Source organism: Poecilia reticulata, linkage group LG5, assembly GCF_000633615.1.
Source record: "Poecilia reticulata strain Guanapo linkage group LG5, Guppy_female_1.0+MT, whole genome shotgun sequence".
Taxonomy (NCBI): Eukaryota; Metazoa; Chordata; class Actinopteri; order Cyprinodontiformes; family Poeciliidae; genus Poecilia; species Poecilia reticulata.
Genome location: NC_024335.1, coordinates 19,844,454 through 19,869,056, shown reverse-complemented (window position 1 = coordinate 19,869,056; position 24,603 = coordinate 19,844,454). Strand labels below are relative to the sequence as shown.

The 24,603-nt window shown below is 39.1% G+C and overlaps 1 protein-coding gene across 1 annotated transcript; it reads left to right on the top strand.

Moving 5' to 3' along the window:
- The first annotated feature begins 11,440 nt into the window (after positions 1 to 11,440).
- Positions 11,441 to 23,562, top strand: vstm2lb (V-set and transmembrane domain containing 2 like b). Its single transcript, XM_008409360.2, has 4 exons — positions 11,441 to 11,759; positions 20,068 to 20,237; positions 21,149 to 21,193; positions 22,254 to 23,562. The coding sequence occupies exons 1-4, from the start codon at positions 11,645 to 11,647 to the stop codon at positions 22,551 to 22,553; spliced, it is 630 nt and encodes a 209-aa protein (XP_008407582.1). The 5' UTR covers positions 11,441 to 11,644; the 3' UTR covers positions 22,554 to 23,562.
- Positions 23,563 to 24,603: the final 1,041 nt, after the last annotated feature.

Below are 24,603 nucleotides of genomic sequence, written 5' to 3'. Positions count from 1 at the left end.
GAGAACCCAAGTTGAGCGTGACACCATGAAAAGCCTCAGAAGCTCGTAGAGCATTTTTCAGAAAGTACATCTGGAAAGAATTTAAATTGTAATGAAAACAAAACAGAGGTGATTGTGTTTGGACCCAGTGGCTCCTCTGAGTCCTCCTCTGTTGACCTTGGACCTTTGGAGGTATATTTTAAACATGTTATTACGGACCTTGGTTTTAAGGTGGACAGTGATTTTAAATTGGACAGCCAAATCAGAGCCGTGGTTAAGTCCAGCTTTTATCATTTAAGGCGATTGGCATCAGTGAAATCTTTTCTTTCCAGGCAACATTTTGAAACAGTGATCCACGCTTTTATCTCGACTCGACTGGATTACTGTAACGCACTTTATCTGGGRGTCAGTCAGTCGCTGCTCTCACGTCTGCAGCTGGTTCAKAATGCAGCTGCWAGACTTTTGACAGGAACTCGGAAGAGGGAGCATGTGACCCCTGTCCTGGCCTCACTTCACTGGCTGCCTGTATATTTTAGGATTCATTTTAAAATTCTTTTGTTTGTTTTTAAATCACTGCATAATCTTGCCCCGGCTTACCTCTCTGAACTTCTTCACCCCTACGTACCTTATCGGTCTCTCAGGTCAGCAGATCAGCTGCTCTTGGAGGTACCAAGATCCAGGAGGAAGCTCAGAGGGGACAGGGCTTTCTCTGTCATAGGTCCTAAGTTATGGAATGACTTGCCTTTGCAGGTCAGAGAGGCCCCTTCACTGTCCACTTTTAAAGTTCGTCTTAAAACCCATTTATTTTACTTGGCTTTTAACTCCTGCGGGATCTAGTTTTAGAGTGTATGTTTTTGTTTTTAAACTGTAAGAGTTTTTATTTTTTTTTTTTTTATTATGTTGTGTTTTAATGTACAGCACTTTGTATCAGCTGTGGTTGTTTTAAAGTGCTTTATAAATAAAGTTGGTATGGTATGGTATGGTAAGAAGTGTTTTATTGCCCTATTATTGGTCTACAGACCATGTATAAGGAGACTAACTATTCAAATTGGCACAAATTGGCTCAGGGTTGGAGGAGATATGAATGACACTTGATTTAATGGGGAGAAAAAAACTGAAGCTCCTCACAACAATCAAGAGGAGTAGAGATAAACAGAAAGGAAACTCTAAAGTCTTAATAATTTCTTGGTTTCTATGTTGTTGCAACCAAGGTACTCCTGAGAGAAACTTGTGACTTTATTCTGACTTCTTCTGTTAAGAGTAAATGTCTGACATTGGCAGCAGACATTGCAGGTTGCAGTTCGCGAGATTCGGTCCCCGTGTGTGTGGCGAAATACAGAATGAGCTGATTGATATGCAGACACACAGTATGCTCCACGTGAGACGTCGCCCTGTGATCCGCAGCCCTTAATCTGTGTTGTTTTTGGTCACAACTCTGCAGGAATGTGCTTCGAATAGCAACCGACTGTTCAGGATTCTTTTTGAAAACATCTCAGATTAGTATTCTGAGTCACGGACAGATTTTAACCATCACCTGACGTGTTCCTTATCTCTTGGATGGTCAGCTGTGTTTTGCCGCCACAGTTCTGGACTCTGCTCTAGTTGGTGTGATTGCGTTTGCGTTGCCAAAAAATGGCCTTGTGATAACTAGGGGCAACAGGAACACTGCACCCCCTGCTGGAGGAACTGCTAATTATGGGCAATGATCCTAAAATAATTGAATCTCAAATCAAATACATCTATATGATAGTATTTGTGATTTTTTTTTACTTTTTTAGCAAATGATAAAGTTGTATGATTATTTGGATATAAAATAATAATAATCTACAATCCAATGAAACTATAACATATGTATATATGTGTATGAAGTTATATTAGCTAATATCTATCTACCTATCAACCTCCCGACCCTTCTAGCTGCAGGCATTAGCATCAAAGGGGCTAGAGATTTGTATGATCTCTCTTCAGTCACGTCTTGGGATTTATGGGAAAGGTATCCTCTTCATTTGTTCTGGCAGAATCTGGGCGGTGGGCCATGTATGGGTTCAAGACAATAAAAATAACAATACCTTCAAACAGAGACTCCTCAAAGTCTACAGAATGGATTCATGGAGATTAATTACAACATGAGCCGAGGTAAAATTTCCCTTTATGCCCGTTTAAAAACACCCTCTTTTGTGTAGTTCAATACTCGTTGTTTGATATGAAATGCGGCCTTTGTAAGAAAACGAACAATTGTAAATCTCAGTTTTCTAATTACGGCTGGATTTTGTAGCTGTCTGTTTTATGTGCATTGCAAAGAAAAAGTCTAAGTGCTGTAAGGTTGTAATTAAAGCTAAACATGGAGTGAATTTGTCCACTATTTCAACAATATATATCAAAGCAGTATTTGATATCAAAACTACAACTCTCTAATTTAGATGTTGAATAAATTGCATGAATTAAAATCCTTTAAAGGACATAATTCTGCGATGTAAGCTTTTTATTCCTCAGAACTCCTGGGACCTCATCCAGAAAGTCTAATTCTTAAACAAACCAAGCATGGAAAGGAAACTTTGACAATTATTTTTTGCATAATCTCTCAATATGATTGTCCATATTCCTGGGCCCTTCATAGTCTGGCTTATCTTTGGCTCACCCAGTAGATTTTCCACATGTCTGAAGACTTGATTCTGTGTCTCTTGAATCATTTCTGTTGTTTCTCCATGTTTTTTTTGTTTTTTTTTACCATTGGCTTTATGAAAGATTCAATGATGACAGATTGTCACATTACCGGCACAGACCAGCAGATTTGTATTAACCCTTTCACTAACCCTAAGTTCACAATATCATGGATTCTAAGGTCCCAGTGCTTCTGAAAGTAAAACAAGCCCACAGCATCGTCAAACCTCTACAATACCTAACAGTGGCCTACATGAACTTTACCCGATATTCATCCTTCATGTCATGTCAGACCCGCATGGAAGCTCTTAAGTTGCTGTTTTTCACAGTGTGATTGCTGATTGCACCAATAATTGTGTCACATATAATTTTGGTAAAAAAAAATGTTGGTCTACGCAGGTGTTTTTGTCTCCACTGAATAAATGCTGTCAAATTTAAGGTTGGATTTTACAGATTATGCTACATCAGTGAAAGTTTAGTTTATTCAGTGGTTTTACTGGGGGTGTCAACAACTGTGGGTGGCACCACCCACTTGCTCTGCTTGTACACAACACAATTTGTCACCACTGGCAGAATGTTTGATCCATTTTCCTCATACTCGGTGTGTTTGTTATCGCTTGCAGGACTGCACAATTTATCTCTCTATCAGTTCTCTTTCAGGTCTCCTCCCGCCCAATACTTCATCCATCTCCGTTATGTAGGATTTGGTGTAATGCTGTTTGTGTGCTTTCTCACTTTCCCCCTGACCTCTTTTCCAACTCTGAGACCAATTTGCTCCGTCTTTCTGAAGGGAAATCATTTCAAATTTGTGTTTCTGCAGCGTTTGTTCACAGACCAGAACACAACAGCTCCTGCTCATTTTTCCTAATGTATTTGTTGTAGCTCTGTGACTATGTTGACTGTTACACCTCATTTCATCAATCACACGTACACACACTCCTCCGCAGACCCCATTTTTCTTTGCAAAATAGCTCAAACATGGTCAAAGTGGATGGAGAGCATTTCTCAAGAGTTACTAAAATTTTGCTGAAACAAGATGAAAAGATTATATAATTTCCTGGTATATTTTGCTTTCTAGTAATTAATTAAAGACTGATAAATATCTGCAGATCTGCAATATTTGCATCAGAAATTCACTAATAAACTAAGACATTCCAGAAACGACTTAAGCTAACTACTGGAAACCCTCTAGCTATGTATATCAGTAACCTCCAAGTCATCCCTGCTTCTCCTGAGAGAGGCCATGAGCCGCTGCGTATTCCAATCAGTCTTCTGAGACTGAGGGAGGAGGAACGGAAACAAGATGAGGAAGGCGTACTCTACTTTTACTGTGCAATAGATTAGTGACGGTGGCAGGTCATTACATACTTGGAACCTGAAGCTAATCAGAGTGTCAGTACAGGCCAGCACGCCCTCTAAAATGATCACCTCCGCTTTACCTTTCAGTGCTCCTCATTCATTCTGTGGTGTTGACAAAAAGCTGACGCTTTTATGGCAGCGTGTTGTGCCTTCCTTTTGCAAACGCTGCAGGATGTCCTCGCTTTATGTCTTGTCAAGTGGTGGTTGGTTTTCTGCCTTCCTGTCTCTGACCACTGAACATCTGGTACTTCTTGGGCCTTCAGGTGGGCTGCAGTTGTTGAAGTTTACAACACTGCAGGATAACAGGTTGCTTCATGTTTAAATCTTCTCACGTCTTTCAGTATCAATTATAATTTTTTTCCATCTGTTTGCAAGAAAATGCTTCAGCTCAAATGCTTATGCTACAATATAAGTGCTGAAAATCTCTCAGACATTTTACAAGTTCTGATTTTGAATTATGTTTCTTACGAAGCCTATAATAGAACCGACTAATAATCCTGCACACTTTGAGACGGGGTGCTGATCTCCTTTGGTCACACCCTTTCTCATTACACACAAATATACATCACCTCATATTCTTAAATTCAACAAGTATTCAAGTTTGTACTGCTTGAGCTGGAAAAATGGCAAACAAATGATGACATGGTCAAAATGCTCACATGCCTAATAATTGTGCGCACATCATTTATGCTACTGAAATAAACGTACATAACATAAATGTATGTCTGAGATGCGTGCAGAACATGTCATAAGTAGGTTCAAGAAATGTTTCAGTAAAATCTCCTGCATGTCTGATGCTGAAGTTTCTTTTAGAAAATGAAATGCTGTAACTGTGAGGTCTAGAAGAAAAACAACCCGTTCCCACTGTTTGTTTTATCTCCATCATAAAGAAGAAACCACAGTGACATAGCATCTGTTGTGGCGTTAAGCTAATTTTATGCAGCCTGGCAAACTACACCAGAGCTCTTGTTCTTCACAAGATACATGAATTTGCCAGAGGGGCTCCTTTGGAGTGCCTGCCAGTTCACTGGGTGAGCTTGGCACCTCGGCTTGTAAAACTGTAATAGAAATCCATCTGTTGGAGGACTGATGGTAAGCCAGTCCTCTGGAACCAAAGCTGGTCCTCTGGATTGGAGCATGTGTTGTTTTGTCTGTGTGGAGGAGGAGGTGCAGACTTCATTTTACACTAGAATATTTGTCTGGAAGTCTTGGAGGTTCCTTCTTCTCCCTATCTGCCAATGAGAGTTGAAAACGAAAATATAAAGAATGCATTTTGGGTTTGTCCACAAATACTTATTGGTAATATATCTTCTTTAATGCTCCAGTTAGAAGGATTGAAGAAGACTTCTGTAAAAACTTCAATCGATAGCAAACATTGCCTGCCTCATAAAAGTAATTATTCCTCTTTATCTTTTGAGGTTACAACCACAAACTGTGATCTATAAGGGTTTTATGTGACAACAATAAAAAGAAGCTCATAATTGTGAAGAGGAAGGAAAAAGATACAGTTTTCAAAAATGCTTCATATAAAAATCTTAAAGGGGCATGTTCCAGGAACATAAGGCCATTTTATAGCACAATCAAGTAGCTATTTTACCTTTTATTAACTATGTTATAAAAATGCTGTACATATCAAATATCACTTAAAAGAAATTTGACTTTGTAATTTAACATCTTGAAATTGGGCCTCTGTCTCTTTAAAAATCCCTGCTCTTTCTGAAACTCCGCCTTCAGGAAGCCATCACAACATTGCTCCTCGATTAACCCTTTAACAGCTTTTTTTTTTTTTTTTACCTCATTATATGAGAATTAGCTCACATAATGAGATCTGCAGATATTCAGTTCTACCAAGAGTTTGCTAATTTCTTCTGGTTAGTCGGAAGGAGCAGAGGGGGAGTTTCCCCAAAAGCATGTAGACAGTTCACCTCTGTACCCCCAATTTCCACTTGGAAAATGCTATGGATGTAGCAAGACATGTCACTAAGGAAACAAATCAAGGTGGTGAAGGCAAAACAAATGAACCACTGATTGATTCAGCATTCAGGAATCCTGATAAACTTACAGTGAGATCCAACATTACTCTGAAGGATTATACACACTCTCCAGATCTCACCTTGAGCCAAATACGTGGATGAATCATTCAGAAGGCAAACCAAATCAGTCTTCATGTCGACATCATTACATGATGGTTCCTTAGGTTTAAATATGTGATGGCAAAAAGTGTTTCCTTACAATATTTGTTATGACTTTCATGTTTGTAGGGTCTGTTGAGGATAATGAGGCTAAATGTGGATATTCTTCACAAATGATTGAAACCCAGGAACTAAGAGATGTGCTGGTTTTGAAGCTCCACATGCAGAAAATGTGTTGAGACAGTGTCAGTTCAATGTGTCAAGGTGGTAAAGAATTAACAATAAATACACATTTTGAGTATTTTGCAGAATATGAGTCATAGTTGCTAGCTGAAATGAAACAACATCTCAACCCAAAAGATCTTAAAGAATAAAAATTTGCTTCAGCAAACCGAAAGCTGTAATTTAATCTTTTTCTTGCAGATCTGTAACAAGCAATAAGTCAATATCCAGAATGTACAGAAAACAAATAGTATTATCTGAGATCCTGCCCAAGCTGTCTCGCCTTGTTTCACTTCTAACTATGTTCGTATCAGTTTAGTTGATCAAAATGTGGTCAGCTAGCTGGCTGGTAGAATGATGAAGTGCACTGATGAAAATTGGAGGATGATTAAATGTCCGTTCACTACAATCTGCCCCACTGTGTCGAAATGTCCTGGGCTGCTGAGAGAGAAAACACAGACAATTACTCTACCTCCTGTGCAAAAAGCTCTCTCTAATTAAAGTACAATTACACTGCCTTCTTTAAAAGCCAAAGTTTGATTTTGCTTTTCCAGTTCCTAAAAGACTAGAGGGCATTGTTATTCTGCACAAGTAGCATTTGAGTGACTACAAAGGTACTAATTGCCGATCCATACACTAGGACTTGTTACTGCAAGAAAAATAAAAGAAGAAATAAACAAAGGAAGAAAAAGCAACCTTGAAATGTTTTTGAAACTCATTTATACATCATTAAGTTCATTGTTGACTCATTCTAATACCCAATATTAGCATATTTTATATGTGGCTGCAATAGTTTATAAATAAAAAATCATGTTATTCCATAGTCTCTCACAATACGTAATGTTGATCAGTTTGACCAATGAATGCAGTCAAAAGTCATGTAAAAAACTGTAAGAAATAAATGTTATGGTTTTCATGTGCAGCATGAACACTATTGAAAAAAAAATCTTGAGTAAGATTGTAATAATCTATGCATCAAATGGTTAAAAATATTCTTTTTATTCACATGCGACATACGAAACATTAGCAACCAGAGCCTGGTCCATCTTCATGTTTCCCATGTTTCTGTAAAGCCACATTAGCTTCATGAAAACAGGGAAAAGAGAAAGGTAGTTAATGTATCACACCTGCAGTCATCCTCTCATCTAAGTGGCATGAGTTAAAAATGTACCAGAACCGCAATAACAGGAGAAAAAAGGCTTTTAAAATTGAAGCTCAAAACAAAACATCTAACAGTTCCATTTTCTGTTTCAAAATAAAAACTTTTCCTGCTAGCTTTAACTAAGATGTTTAAATAAATTCTAAAAATAATTAACTTACTAGACTGATTATCCTAAGTTAGTTCAATTTTGTAATCTGCATGAATTAATTTGGTTCTTATAAAATCTTTACTGTTCTTTAGCATAAACATTTTACAGCCAGGAGGATGACAGGCGGAGGAGAGACGCTAGCAAACAATCTAACCTGGAAGATGATGGATTCCTCAGAGTGTGAAAACACTCCCCCACTGGTGTAGGTTCTGCCATTTGTGGAGGGTCATTTGGTGCAATAAAAAAGGGTTTCATGGTTTACAGTCCGGTGGGCTGGCAGTTGTAGTGACAGATGATTTTTAGCACATGAGTTCGGAAACCAATTTTCACTCCTCCTCCACTTGACCCCCAAAAGGAAAAATGATTTTCTGAATGCAAACTCTACATTTTCCAAAGAATATGGTGGCAGTTTAATGGTAAATTAAGTAAAAGAAATAGATGCAGCATGAAGTGTATGTACGAGAAGCTTTTATCACAAAAGTGCCTTTAAAAAAAAATCCAAAATATCCAGCAGAAAGAAGGAGAAAGCATGTTAGCAGCTGCTTCTGCATCTGTCATGTTCAAGATGTTTGAAGGGTGATGTTTTATACCTTGGAGCTTTCTTTGATATCTGTGGAGTGACAGTAATGACATCTCTGCACAGTCAAGTGTCAAAAAAACACACTTATTTGGCCCAAAGTAGAAGGAGCAGAAGCATTCGTCTCACACAGGTTAGGCTGACTCCAAAACTCTCTGTGTTACGTCAGCATGAGACAAAAAGATGTTCAGGTAAAATGTTACAATGTGGTGAGGTGCTAAAAACACGTCTTTGGATAGAAATAACAGTCATAAAGACAGGAATAAAATCACAATTGTCACTATTAAATAATAATACAATCTGGTTTTCATTCCAGTCATTTTATTGTAAGAATCTAAGGCAGTAAAATCCTATCAGGTATTTGTTAGTTGCAAACTATGCTTTTGCAATCCCACATCCTAAGAATCTGTCATTATGTTTGGTAAAAAAAACTATCTTTAGCTAATGTAAAAGTGCTGCAGTAATAGTTCTTGTAGCATAGGAAGTCTCTAACAATTAACGTCCTCTTTACATTAATGATTTGATTGTTGGGTAATCCCAAGAGAGTCCATCGATCTCATGCTTTTTCAGTTTTTCTGGTCACCTAGTTACCAAATAATCTGCTATTTGTCCCTCAGTCAGGACAACTATGAGTATACACTGCAAGGAGACTTTCAAGAGGAACACACAGATAAAATATAAGTGTGAAGTAATGTTAAATTAAAAAATTAAACAGTAAAGACAATCAATAGCAGTGCATTATTTGCAATTATTGCTTTCATTAACTCAGCATTTTCACTTATGGTAGGCCTCACCAAGTGTTAAGCTTTGCAGGGTTACCAGAAAACCTGTGAGAAAATGGAGTGCCTGTGAACGGCAGGGCAAACCGTCACAGTGTAAAATCATATGATACTGTAAATGTCTGATGATGTTCTTACAGTTGGTTTTGGTGTTGAATGACTTTGGGTTTGGAGGAGAGGGAGCAGAGCCTGAGAGTTAGTCTGGTGTTGGTGTTGTTAAAAGGAGTTTAGTGAGTGTTGAAGGGCAGACAGGTTGGAGGTTGGAGTGCGAGGTGTCTTAGTGGACTACCAGGGTAAGGAGCTACCAGTAGCCAGGAAGTTAGGGCTAGAAGTATCTGGGCACATTGAAGTTTTCTAACAAGAGGAGAAATAAGTCGGTTTCACCTTGTAGAAAACAAAGATCAGATACGTAATGCTGAAATTCTAAAAATTCCAGCACAAAGGGCTCGAGGTTGCCACTAAAGCTCCGGCCTCCAGAAGAAGAAACCTACAGTACAGCTCAGGAGTTCAGCACAGACACAGCAGAACCCACTAATCTAAGCAAAAATGTTGTCTATAACCAGACTGGTTCATTTATATTTAAAAGACACTACACTAACAAATTAGTAATTGACTTGTTTTAGCTGCGAAATGGCAACATGTTAAGCTTACACATTCATATGCCCGCTTAAACCACGGTTCTCCAACTCCAGTCTTCAAGAGCAACTTTTAGATGCTCCAACATCTGAATAAAACATCTGAATTAGCTCCACACCATGTCATCAAATTCTGCTGAAATCCAGCTATGAGCCATTTATTTGACTGAGGTGTGACGGAGCAGTGATGCATCAAAAAAAAAAGAAAATCCGTATAAAAGCTCTTGGGGATCGGAGTTGGAGATCCGTGGCTTAAAGAGTATTAACGGGACTTTTATGCCATTCAGATTATGTGAAATAACAAATCAGTATGCAATAGGATACCACAGGATACCGTGAAGTAATTTTTTATACAATAAACTGCAGAAACATTTATCAGACTGGAAAGAACTGCTTTCTTTGTGGATGAATTTCCTCAGATGTTCTAGCGGTCCACTTTCCTCTCTAGGAGGGAAAGAGGCGGCTGAATATGTCAAAGAGGACCCAATAAATAATGGATGCCATGAAGCTTCGGTGGAGGTTGTCGGCTTTGAAATGCACTCCCAGGTTGAGTCATATTCTCAGTTCTCTCTCTACATTTTACATTTAACTGGCTCTCTGCGGTATAGCCAACATGTCCAACACACACACACACACACACACACACACACACACACCTACACACACACACACACACACACTTATAGCTCATTTTTTTGACAGAGGCTGTCTGAAGCAGTTAGTGCTGTGGAGATGCTGAACTCTGAGTTATTACACAGGTGTTGTCTTTGTCTTGAAGGCTATCTCCTGCATACATCAGCTTCAATTTCACTCTGAGTACTTCAGGCTTGAGAGGCCAGTTGATCGTGACAGGAAAAAAAGAAAAGAGACAGCAGGACAAGAGAAGAACACAAGCGGCTGTGGTTTCTCGACGAGTTGAAAAGAAAGACTGCAGTGCTAAAATTTATTTCTAGATTTTAGGAATTATCTTTATGCTCAAAAGCAGAGCTCTTGCCTGTGATAATCTCTTATGCACAAACTCAGATTAACTCACTTTGATTACAGAAGAAAACTGCAGCATTTGTGACAAATTCAACAAAAAATACTTGGTGTTTTTTTTGTTGTTTTTTTTAAGCCAGGAAATCTAAAAACTATGCTGTGGATGCCACATGCCAGGATCGTACAAAGATGCATCACAATTAGAATAATAAAAGGTTTCCTTACATCATAGGATAATTAATAATATGTGCTCCAATATGATTTAACTTACTTTAATAGCAAAATGACCATCTCGCTTTAAAAACCTCATATGGAGCCGTATGGGTTTATTAGAATATCAATAAATTATTGAAAAACAAAACGAAAACAAATATTGCACTGAGCTTAGCCCTTATTTTATGTTGGTTGATTATTACTCTGTTCTTTCTTTAAAAGGTAGAACAAAAATCACCTGCCATATGCCATTTTTCGAAAGAGGGCAAAGGGGGATCAAAAAAAGAAAACAAAAGGTTAAAAGAGTGTTAATATTTGATAATCAGTCAAGACCAACGAAGGTCTAAAGAAGCCAGAAAAGTGCCTTTTAAGATTGCGTATCTCTGGTAAGGCTGTGAATTTTACAATTGCGCACCTCATTTGTGAATTATTTAATCAAGTTTTAAAATTAAATAGAGATAATTGTGAACCCGGCATTAATTTGTGTATAGGCTAACTTTGTGGGAGTTCATAGCTGAATTAAAACAGTCGCACTCCGACTCGCCACTCACGTCTCCCTGAGATACATCCGCTTAATTGAGTCGAGCCGCAGCACTCCTTTCTCCCTCCGCCTGCCTGACCGCATCATCTCCTCCCGCTCAGGCAGGAGCGACAGCCCTGTGTTTTCCTCCAGGTCCAGCTGTGGGTGTGTGTGCGTGTGTGTGTGAGAGCGAGTGTCAGCGGAGGAGATCAGCTGCTATCCATGCTCTATTCCTAATGTCACAGTTTAACTCAGCTGCTTGAAACACAGGCTGCGGCTATGGGAGCCTTTGGACTGATGATGAGGATTTTACAGTACGCGGGACTTTACGTTCAACTTAACGCGGGTCTGCGTGACGGATATGTAAAGGTGGATAATCGCATCTCTGGAAATGGTACGTTCTGCCATGACCGAGATCATAAATTTAATAGGCACCAAAATCAGTGTGCTGGTATATTTTATTGAATACCACTTTGATTAGATGAGGATTTGTCTTTTTTCCATTTCATTGGTTTTGGATTTTAAAAGACGGAATAGATTGTGCAGCTAATAATTAAGGTAAAATCTGCATTACAATTTTAGATTACATTAAGTTGCATTAAAGTCAAATGTAGAGCTTGGCAAATATATATATATCACTGTTCACTACTTAATTATTAATTAAGCTCCAATCTTGCATATTCAATATTATCATAGTATGTATAGTAAGTATGTAGAAAACTTCAAACAGCAACAGCTGCTAATGTTAGGCTCAGCTGGATGGGGGATTGCAAGATTTTCTGCTAACAGGTCCTGCAAATTTCTAACATATCACTGACTTAAATTTCAGAATCCATACAGACAGGTTACCTAAGAAATCGGCAGGACCTTAAACACCTGGTTTAGAATAAGGTTTGTGTATGCAGTGTAAAGAGAGCGCCTCACACTGCAACACATTAACCTTTAATGAATCTTTCCTGCTTTCTCCAGGCTGAAGCTTCTTTTTTAAAATACCAACACTTCATCCGTAGTTGTGCGGTACATGTATTTCTTTCAGAGTTTGCTTAAAGAAATGTTGGCAGCTTTTCTGGTATTCACATCTTATCAATGTTTAATATTTCACAATCATAAAAATTCATGCATCGGTTAATTTTTGCTGTAATTCAGTTGTTGTTGGAAAACTTGTGGGAAGGAACGTTGGAATAAGATATACATTGAGAAGAAATGAGAGCTGTTGCCTTGCAACAAGAAGGTTCTGGGTTCGATTCCCGGCCCCGGTCTTTCTGCATGGAGTTTGCATGTTCTCCCTGTGCATGCGTGGGTTTTCTCCAGGTACTCCAGTTTCCTCCCACAGTCCAAAAACATGACTGTCAGGTTAATTGGCCTCTCCAAATTGTCCCTAGTTGTGAGTGTGTGTGTGCATGGTTGTTTGTCCTGTTTGTCTCTCTGTGTTGCTCTGCGACAGACTGGCGACCTGTCCAGGGTGAACCCCGCCTCTCGCCCGGAACGTTAGCAGGCGATCGGCACCAGCAACCCTCCCGACCCCACTGAGGGACAAGGGTGTAAAGAAAATGGATGGATGGATGGATTGAGAAGAAATTATATAGGAGCAAATTTAAAATCTGACTCTTTTTAATTGTTTACTTCATTGCCCAAATAACTTACAGCAATATTTCCCCCGTTTTTCACTAGCTGGCACCGTTTCCACAGATTTACCTTTATTATCTTTGATGTTCCTTGGGCCAAACACGACAAGATTCACTCAAACAAATCTTAAAGACAAGCTTTTGTGACCTTCTCCATGCAGCAGATTTTGTAAGATTTAATAAGACATTAAAGTCTGTTTCTCCACTATTTAGTAAAAGGCAAAACACATTTTCGTATCTTACTGCTTAGTTGCAGCCCATACGGCACAATGTGTTGTAAAGCGAACGTTGTTAAGGAAAAATATGAGGAAAGCCTTATTCAGTGAACTTTCGTCGAAATGTGTTTTCTAATGCGCAGACCTCCATAAAACTAAAGTTCCTTTTATGTGTCTCTAATGCAAAACCCTAATAAATATAAGTCTAACACTAAACGAATACATTATAGCTAAACAATTACAAATAAGTCATTGACTTAGTGAAAAAGTGAACTTTGAAACTGTCTTACAGCAAAAACAAACATGCAGGTATCTTATTAAACTGTCTGATGGAGGCAATAAACAGCTTTTGCTGAAATGTATTCTCTTTTACAGCCTTTCTTTCTGTAGCTGCAAGGTTATACTGATTTCTGTTTTGTAAAAATACTGCAGGTTCTTCAGGTTTTTGAATTGTATGAATGTTTTTTCATAGACATACAAAAGTCACTTTCACGAATATGTACAATAGATTTTGCAACATCAGGTTTAACACCTGATCCTACATCTCATTATTATTACCCCATATACAATTGAAGGATAAAGAACTTGTGGATCAGCCTACTGCCCTCCAAAGACTTTTAACAATCTCTAATAGTAAATCATCAGAAGATGTGTGGAAACATCAGGAAGCTGGTCAGCAAATATATGTAGGTTTTGATTGCAGTAACACCAATAAAGTTTTTGCCACTGATTATTTGGGAGGACACAAACTATTCTCAATATCCCACTCTTTATGGTTGATTAGAGACAATCTATTCATTTCAAAATTAGCTTTTCTTTAACATTATTTTTTACTGTGTTTAAAGAGATGCTTCTTGGTTGAATGAAAATAATTTTAAATATAAATCTTTCAAGGCTATGAATAATTTAAGGTCTAGTAGCAGGCCTTGAAGTCCAACTATATTTCACACTTAGCAGCACACAAGCAACTTCAGTAGCAGAAAACTTAGACTTTTGTTATTTCTCATATTTTGGTAATCCTCTGGAGATTTCTCTCTTCCTCTCTTTCATTTTTTTTTAAACAAGGCTCTTTGATAAATTGCCTGAGCAGAGGGGGAGCTGAGCCTTCATGCAGAGCAGAGAGGCTGCATGCACCGTTCTGAAGAGTGCTTGTTAGAGTCGACCCTGGCTCTTACGTTTTTAGATAAGCACGTCTGGCCCCTGCACCCCACTTACTGCTTGAGCTCAGGTGTCTGGTGAATCACATGCAGCAAAAACATAAAAGATCCACGCGAAGGACGACTGCGGCGTTACAGCAGCCACTCAACGCATTACCTGTTACACTTAAATTGAGGTCAGATCTCGGCTGTGAAATTGGGTCTGCGAGTGCATTTTAGTTCTTGGACAGCACATAGTGGGGACATGTAATGATGATTGTTGTGAAACCTGCTATTTTTGAACATTTCATTGCAACTTTCCTCTGCAGATACCCTTCTTTCACCCCGTTGCAAGTGTGGCACCTTCACAGCGTTGGAGTGTGTAACAAATTCATTAGACTTCCAAAGTGTCTGGGATCCTCTGCTAGGTGTCCCCCTAATGAGGATGACCAGCCTCGGCACTTTTTATTGGCTTTCAATTTAATGGTGCTCTGACAGTGCTGGTTGGAGTGGGGGTGGACAGATTATAGAGTCATGCTGTCACAGCACAGGCTGGAAGAGGCCTGCTTAGAAAGAAAAAGGCAATAAAGGACGCTTGAAACAATGTACCCTGTAAGATATGCATCAAGACCAGAGTAAATCTTATTTGAAGGGATGGTTTGTCATTTGTGAATGGAAAAGCTGCAGATGTCTTTGGGGGAAAAAAATAAAAGTTTAAAAAACAAAAACGACACTCTCCCCAAGGATAGTAAACCAGAAAAAAAAAATCATTGCTAAGGAAGCTGGTTGTTTACAAAGTGCTACATCCAAGCATATCCACAGAAAGTTGAGACGAAGAAAAAAACGTGTGGTAGGAAAAGGTGCAACAGGGACAACTGCAAACTAGAGAAGATTGTTAAGCAAAATCCATTCAAGAGTGTAGGGGCGCTTCACGTCTGTAGAAAGGGTGGAGAGGCACAGAATCGTCTATATTGGTGGGTCTGATGAGAGAGACGAGACCCAACAACACATAAGACCTGAAGGCTGCCAACACAACAACCTGGGCTTCCTTTACACCTCAGCAGAACCACAGGTTGATTACCTCTGTTCCACTCTGCATCGATGTAGTAATTCATGTGACATTTCCATTTTTAATATCACCTTTTACTGAGCAAATTAAAATGTTATGATACACTGATTTTGTTTTTTTTAATCCATCTGTTAACCATAATCAAAGGTTCTATCAATAACGCTTGACATTTTTCACTCAATGTTTGCATATTGAGTTTAACTTTATGAAATGAGTGACAATTTTTTTCTTGAGATTCTGAATTTGTGGATGTACACAAATTCACATTATCCTCTCACTACCTGTGATGCTGTACGACATGCTTAGGAAAACCCTGTGCGAAACGGCAAGTGTTACAACTCGTGCCACATCGTTCACGTTGCCTCTTCTTGGTGGAGAATGCAGAAATAGCTTGTGAGTGCTGTGTCCCAGGGGCTATGAAAAATTCACTCCACAAGCCAGAAGTAAGGGTGGCAACAAGCAGACAGCTGCTCGGTTGATTACTGGTGCCATTCGTATTTCATTATTTTTACCTTCCACCTTGAATTCAGGCTGAAGGTCTCTCGGCGTACTGTTATTTCCCCAAGGAGAATCTGCCGGTATACCCCATTAATGATTCTGAACCAAATATAGACTTAATGACTTTCATGCAGTATCCCTCAGTAGTTACTTGTTTGTTTTGCTTTAAAAACAATAAAAATAAAAAAATATCTTACCATTTGTGTTAAGAATCTCAGAGAACTTACGTCAACATTACATGATTATCCAATATTTCACTGTCAGTGTTATCTGATGTGTCAATTAAAGCAATATCTTATTAGCTGCACTCAAAAGAAACAGCCCTTGAGTATTGAGTGATTGTTTCCCAGATTTTAGCGTTTCCCAAACTAAGTTAACATACTTAGTATCTTATTGTACGCAGGATTAAAGCTTTTGATGCGAGATTAAAGCTTCCGAAGATCAAGATAAACGTCCCCTGTGGATTTCCTTTTTAACAGCAGCTTACTGTTGTTTTCACTCAAAACTCCCTCTGGGTGTCGGTGAATATTAAATCCATTCATCACATTAGTGAATTACGTTTTCGCAGAAGGACTCGCTCCACAGGCTGTTAACATTCTGGTGGTCGGAGTTATATGCCTGAAAATTTCTTCTCATTGGTTTTGAGACACTAAAAGAAGTTGATAAAAAAAAAGGAGTTTGTGCAAAGCTCCAATGAAGAAGCATCTTCTCATGAGAAACATTGCAGTTGAAACGGATGGAGATGTGTCATTTAGTGCCTATTGTATTTTATGGTGTTAAAGTTTAAATCTTTAATTTCTATTTTCATCAATCTAAACTTGGCCTGCGATGGATTGGCGACATGTCCAGGATGTACTCCACCCCTCGCCTGATGGCTGCTTGAGATTGGGTCAAGCACCCCTTGTTACCCTACAAGGGATAAGCGTGTTGGTTGGTTGGTTGGTTGGTTGGTTGGTTGGTTGGTTGGTTGGATGGATGGATGGATGGATGTATGGATGGATGGATGGATGGATGGATGGATGGATGGATGGATGGATGGATGGATGGATGGATGGATGGATGGATGGATGGATGGATGGATGGATGNGATGGATGGATGGATGGATGGATGGATGGATGGATGGATGGATGGATGGATGGATGGATGGATGGATGGATGGATGGATGGATGGATGGATGGATCTGAGCTGTGTTTTCAAAGTGACTGATTAGCAGTTCAGCTAAACTTCTTTAACATAAAACAGCAGTGGACGTGTCCCTACTAAGCTTCTTCTGCTGCAGTTTTAGTCAGACTAAGCTTAGCTTGTAGCTGGAGTGCATTTTTAGCAAAGGGAACCCGGATTACTTCTGCGAGAGACTTATCTATCTGTTAGTAACAGACGAAAGAATCAAGTCATATGTGGCTGAATCTGCTTCTAAACCACCGCTGATTGCTTCATATGTATTTATAAACTTATAGCTTATACTTTTTATGGACACTATCTCCAACAGACTCAGATTTTCTACAGCTACTCCAGTTTATTCTGTAAAGTTTTGACTAAAACAACCTGAAGCTCTTTTGGGTCGGCCTCCTACCTCTCTTGTTCACAAATGCAAAGTAGGATCCAAGAACAGATACACGTGTCTTGCTTGCTTCTCATCCATACGAACATGTGTCGCCTTTCTCCCATTACATGCTTTCCTTATTTTATCCCCTCTTAATTTTTAATGAGTCTATAGTGGAGAGTAAGCGGCTATCACTTCTATCACTGCTCACTGAGCAATAAAGTGAAAAATGCTAAGGAGGGCCTTTTTAAATATGCATGTGGCCTACGTAGAGCTTCAAACACGAGTCCCTTGCGTCTGCTTGAGAATGGTTCTGACAGTACTGCCTTTATGAAAATCTATACTTAGACGAGACCGAGCCAAGCAAACTCATTCTTCGCCAGCTCTCAAGCATTATAAATGAGACAGCCTGGTGTGCTGAAAATTTCCCTGGAAGTCAATACCGAGAACTACATGTTCTTCATCTTTTCACAGACAGGGCCTTGAAATCTTGCAAGCGGAGTCAGCTTTTGGGTTGATTTAGCATTCTGCCAAGGTTATGGGATTGATTTCTGAGAGATGCTGCTGTGATTCAAGCAGGGAAGCTGTTGGGTGTGTGTTGAATAGGCTCGCTTCGTGTGCAGCGGCACGCAGTTTGTTTGTGAACACAGTCATGTTTAGCACCCTGTTTGGGGAGGAGGGTGTCTGCATAGCAAACTAAAAATGTAATTTGACAACTGTCAGAGGGATTATCCAACCCTGTTAGGGGATCAGAGCTTAACGAAAGATGCACACCAGCATGCTTGCGGCAGTGGAGAGGGAGTGTGTGGTAAGCTTCATGAACACCCTCTTCCTTCCATACTACTGTACTAGAAAAGTGTTGCAATGCAATTGTATGTAAGATTTGACCTCACACAAAAGATGTGCTGACAGTTTGGAATGGTAATGCATCATATAGCCATGTGCAGTAGAATGACGACTAACCTGTTCTGTCACATATTTCCTTTTAAATGTTAAAAGCAGTTTTCAAAACATCACTGGTGTGAGCTAAGCAACCTGGCCGCAGGTTAAAATTTAATTGCCCCCCTAATTAGACATGTTTTAGGTTAAGAGATTGCAAAAAGCAAAAAGAACCCTGAAAGACAGAACAAGTCAGAAACAAATGCGCAAATAACTTCTGTTTGTCCGGAGAGGCTTATGAAGACATTTCCAAGTGTCATCGTACACTAATTAAGAAAACATTAAACAATGTTCAACTCCAAATGTTCATATTTGTTTGTTGAAGGTGTTACACCTTCAAAGGCATCTGCAGTTCTGAATATGGGGCGGAAGTAACAGAACCATTACACTGAAATGGGACCTTTAAACTAACATGAGTCAGTTGACCTCTTTAGCTGTTTTGGTCTCAAAGCACAATTGATTATAAAACAGCTTTTGTGGAAATTGGTTAAAGCTCCACTGTTAAGATTCTTAATTTATTTGTCAACTGAGTCAGTCAACAAATGAACCATTCAGTCTCCTCTATACCCACTTGGACAAGGCCACCTACTGAATTTTTTGTCTGGTAATTAATTATGTTCTGTAAAAGATTGTATCAGCTTTTCAGTTTCCGTTCCACTTCATAATTATTGAATTCATTCATTTAAAATTTTCAATCAAGATGCATGAAAAAGAAACTTGTTCTCAAGAGGTTATTAACTCCAACAGACTCACATCAGATATAAAAAATTTTATATTATCCTTGCTCTGTTCACTTCTTATTTGCTTGTCAAATAATATCTGCCTCATCAAAGCTAGCTTGACATGGCAGACGCTGTCTGTCTGTTATAGCTGTACTATTTTGATCACAAAAGGTGTAACATTAAATTTTACCTTTATAGAACTCAATTGGTTTAAATACTGCTTTCTGTTGTGCTGGTGTATCTTAGTCACGATAAAGTTGTCTGTGCTCAAGGACGACACTTTGTTATAAGTTTTTTCTCTGAACACCGTGTGCACATGGGAAAGTTTCACTCCTGAATAATAAAACTTAAATGCTTACATAAAGTCAATGAAGCATCATTCATCTATTGTCTATACCCACTTATCCTGACAGGGACACAGAGTGCCTATCTCCATCTCTCATTGGGCGAGTGGCGGGGTACACCATGCACAGGTTGCAAGTTCATCGCAGACAAAACAACATAAATAAGATTAAGAGAGTAAATATATGTGGTGTCATTACTGTCTACACTCATCTCAAGAGAATTTGTAGAATTACACGGATGATGCCTTCCTCATTGGGCGGAATAAGTAGAAACAAAAAGGTAGATTATAAGACCTTTTTTGAGAGGCTCTCTGCTTTACTGTAGGTCTAAGGTTTATTGGCCCGTCTTTTTCCGAACCCTTGAAACATGGCAGAACTGCGAACCCACACAGACATGGCCGACTAAACTGAAAGGAAGACACCATCAAATAGAGGCAGGGCCAGGAGGGCCATGATAACTCTGGAGATGCAGCAGAAAACCATAACTCTCTAGGAAATAAAAGTTTTTTTTGTTTTTTTTATTTTGTTTGTGATATCTTGAGGGAAAACTACTAATCTCTTTACTCTGGAGATTTTTCCATTTCTTATTCTCTCTCCTCCATTTTCCAGCTCTGTTTACGGAAGTTCCTCGTGACGTTACGACACAGATCGGTGAAGACGTGGAGATGGCTTGCTCCTTCCATGGGGCGGGCTCTCCCTCATTCTCCCTGGAGATCCAGTGGTGGTACATCAGGAACCACAAAGACTCTCCAGGGCTGGCCTCACAAATCTCAAACACAGTAAGCTAAATGGCATTACACGTCTTCCTTACTTCTTTGTCTGAACAAAGATTTTCAATCTTCAGAGATACATGAAAAGCAAAAATTTACATTTTAAAGTTGAAATACTGTCAACGAGTAATTCACAGATGCCAGAAGCTACTTTCTCATTGTGATTCATGACTGAATTGAATAGGTTTTCAAAGTCTCTTGAAAGTCCTCATTGAGGGGCATCATCAAACTCAATATTGTGAGCTGCGTTATCTCTAACAGGTACTAACGGGCCTAAGGTTGTAAAAATTCTTATCTTGGACCCTTTTGATTCTGAGTAAACGAGCCCCTCTAAACACCTCCTACCTTCTTGAGCTGTTGCCACTCCAGCTGAATACAAACTATCTCCAAGAGAGAAAACATTTTGAGGACTGGTAGAGCTGAGCATAAAGCTGACTATGTATCAGTCAAAGTGAAATGTAATATTAGCCATGGCAGACAGCCCCTGGCATTAAAACGAAGATATAATTGCTGATTAGCATTTGCCAGCGCGAGGGGAAACAGGTTGACTTCCTCCCATTGGGTGGTGGTGGTGGGGTTGGGGGGACTCAGGCTCCCCTGTTGAGCCTCTGGACACCATAATTGGCTCTGAGAAAGAAATAGATTTTCAAAATCTCCCTTTTCTCCATGCATAATTCATACCCATGCCCAAAAGAATACCTCTGTGCAGCCGCATACATAATCGCAAGTTTCCTAGTCGGAAGCTTACGTGCTTGGGGTGCATGTAAGCATATTGCATATTTGTGAGTCTGGACTATATAAGACGTGATGTCAGTGACAGAGAAGGGATATGAAGAACATCATCAGACATGTTTGCTTCATGTTGCTCGCAAAGAAGATGTTTGTAAATTTCCTAAGCTGCTTTCTGTGTCTCTGTGCAGGTTGGGACTCTCGAGGAAATGCCGAAAGATGCCACCAAAATTAGTGTAAGCAAGATTTGCAAGCACAACAACTCAACTTTTGAAAAATGATTCAAACCCACTAAAGCCTTTTTTTAAATTGTCATATCACAGCCACAAACTTCAAGTGCCACATTGCTAAGAGGAAAGAAAATGTTGTTGCTCTGAAATACTATATATTTTATAAATAAGAATTTGAAGTGTGCTTTACTCTATGCTTAATAGAACGACTATTCACTAGTGTTACAGTAGAGTGTTTCTCTGTTGCAGCTTTACACATATGGTATTCCAATTCTTCTGTTAAAATTCTGAAGTTCGCTTAAAATTGCTGGAGAGTATCTGTTAACTTTCATTTTCAAGCCTGATCACATACTCAATTAGCTCATTATTTTTTTTACCCCCTAAATATATAGCAAAAACTTGCATTCTGGTCTTGAATGACCAGAGCACCATCTTTCACACGTTTACTGAGTAAAACTGCAAACAGGACCAGTTATAGTTTTCTTTTAACAATGGCTTTATTCTTGTATTTAATCTGCAAAGGATCTGCCCAAGTATTAGTTGTCCTGTTGACAGATTCTCACACCTGAGCTGTGGATCTCTGCAGCTGCTCTAGAGTTGCTATGGACCTCTTGACTGCCTCTCTGATTATTGCTCTCCTTTTTCTGGCCTTTTGGTTTAGGTAGATGGACATGTCTTGCTAGGTTTGTCGTTGTGCCACGTTCAAAATTTGGGGTGCAATTTTGTAGCTTTACTTGCCTTTAAACTTCTCCACAGCTTTATGCTTGACCTTTATGCTGTCATCATTTGTATTCATGGCATTGTCTCTGAAGACCTCTGTCTATGAGCAGCTTGCTGATTCACCTATTTACTAATGTTCTGAGGAATGTGAGTCCAAGATATTTTCAGAAAATTATCCTAGTCGCAGAAGCATAAATCTAAGATTTTACAAAGAATATGCAGCTTAAGTTGATGAAATTCTTAATTTACAGATTATTTGTATAGATTGCTTGGGTCCTTTATTGTGACATTTCATGTAATTTCCAGCAGTATTTCGTTTAAGACACTCTGCCTCTGTTGGCGACAGGTGGTAAAAGTGGCTGGCAGCAACATCTCCCACAAACTCCGTCTCTCCGGTGTGAAACCAGCAGACGAGGGCACGTACGAGTGCCACGTCATCGACCACAGCGGCCCTGTGGAGCAGCGCTACCGTGTCCAGGCCTACCTCCGAGTGGAGCCGGACAGGCTTCCGGAGTCTGACGACGCTCAGCTGCAGGAACTCGAATACCCCTCAAGGGGGAGCCGCTTGCAGCAGAGCAACGACCGGGAACTGAGGAAGAGATCAGCTCACACTATTCCTGACTGCAGGGGCCGCTGTGTCCTTTAAAGTGGGAATTGTGTCTGTCTGCATGTTCCTCTGTTAGAACCACTGGTGTTGTATTAGTTACCACATTAGTGGCTCTTTATTTCTTGAAGGATATTCTGTGCTTAATGATTTGACTTTTTGCTTTATCTTGTTGCTTGGAAGCCAGTGTTGGTGGATGCTATTTAAAGGGTTTTGTGTACCAGTACATTTTTTGTTCTTGTTGTTCTTTTTTTTTATGTGCTTTTTGCTTTAAAATTATGTGAACAGTAACTGCAAGAAATGAATAAAGTGAACTTGTTTTCTGCTATTTTATGATGAAAAACAGCAATGCAGAAATGATTAATGCAGTTACAGGAAATGGAGTTGGAACCAGACATTACAAACCTTCTATAAAAAGACACATAACTACTTATTTCTGATAGTCGGGCATTAAATCAGACTAAATCTTTCTGGTTTTGAAAGATTTAGTATTTTTACTTAAGTTGTCTTTGACTGAAACACAACGGGATTATCAGTGTTACAGTAAAAATGCTTTTAAAAAGAAAGTATATTTATTTTGTTCTTCCGGGAAATAAGAATGAGTCACAGTCAATTTAGAGTAAACCGTTTATCTTTTGACTTTTAATCCAGATATATGTCCTCTAATCACATGGGGTTTTAAAATCAGTTTTTACGTATCAAGCTGACCATAAGCACTTTACTGTCAGTAATGTTATGGCTGCTATTATTCACAGTATCAATTTGTGTCTTAACAGAGCATGTAATTTTATGCTCGACTTGAATTGTGTTATTTGTGCTGCTGCTATTTTTTTCTGTAAATACATTATTCAAAAATGTTATTTTCTCTTCTTGTTTGGTGATCTTGCTTGGTTCCTGCTTAATTAAATGATAAATAAGAAATCTGAAGTTAGCTATCTATTGTTGAGGGTTACGGATAGAAGCTACGGCAACATAATAGTGACAGAAATCTTGACTGTAAATGAATTGCTCGATTAGTGGCTAATAAAGGCACCCCCTTTTATCTGCTTTGGATAGTGTGGGTTTGACTTTACTGATATTTACCTACATGCATTTTATTGCACAAATTGCATCACAGAAACTATATGGGAAAATGTTCCAGATTGTCGTTTGCTGCCAGCTCCTGACTGACAGGAGCAAGTTCTCCATGCTACTTTTCAACACTGAGTTCATAATTTTGACCAGCAGAGAGCAGCACTGTTTAAGATATACACATATGTATATAAAAGCACCAGGCAACACAGAAATGCTGCTGCAGATGTACTGTCGGAAATAACAAAAAATATTACAGAGTGCTGATATAACATTATTTTAACTCACTTAAACTGAAGGGTATATGTTCCAGGAAAACCAGTGTTCACTGGGAAGTGCTCATAATTGTACTACTGCACTAAATGTCCTGCTGGCATCAACGGGGTTCTGGTTTGGTTACTGATACTTAATGTGTGATTTGAGTTAACTTAATGGAACTATATAGAAAATGGAACTACTGGTTCTTAATGGCATTCCTTTCATTAACGCCAACCTCATTGAGGCTTATCTTTAATTACTGAATAGTTTCCAGTTTGTTTAGTCTGACTTGATTTTTTAATTTCGGAATAAGAAATGACTTTTCAGAGTCCATAAAAACAGCTGAAGTCCTTTAATTAAGTGCTGACCAAAAATCTACCTTAGTGAGACTTCAGTGTCTTCAGTGAGACAAAAGTATGAACCACATATATGGTCCTTATTTGATCGCCATAGGAGTATTCCTCGTGAAATGCTTTGTTGTCTGAATGTCTTTTTCCTCGATAAAGTCTTTGGTGAAGCCATTTCTCCCCTCTGCCCTATATGTCCAGTGGTGCTGCATCTTTCTTTCTTTCCTAACCAAAGTCTGATAGCAGAAGATGGCTACTCACGGTGAGCCTGGTTCTACTGGCTCTACAGTAGCCAGTAGAACCATGGTTAAATTAAATTAACCTCCATGTTGCCATATGCTTGCCCTAGAAAATTAATGATTTGATGCAATTAGCTGGGCTGCCTTGGACAGAATCGAATCTGTGTAATGTGATGT

What these genes read in the sequence shown, in the direction of transcription:
- vstm2lb (XM_008409360.2), top strand. Translation starts at nt 11,645, where the DNA reads ATGGGAGCCTTTGGACTGATGATGAGGATTTTACAGTACGCGGGACTT. An exon ending in TAATCGCATCTCTGGAAATG is followed by an intron (nt 11,760 to 20,067) that starts GTACGTTCTGCC and finishes TCCATTTTCCAG; the next exon opens with CTCTGTTTACGGAAGTTCCT. An exon ending in CCTCACAAATCTCAAACACA is followed by an intron (nt 20,238 to 21,148) that starts GTAAGCTAAATG and finishes GTCTCTGTGCAG; the next exon opens with GTTGGGACTCTCGAGGAAAT.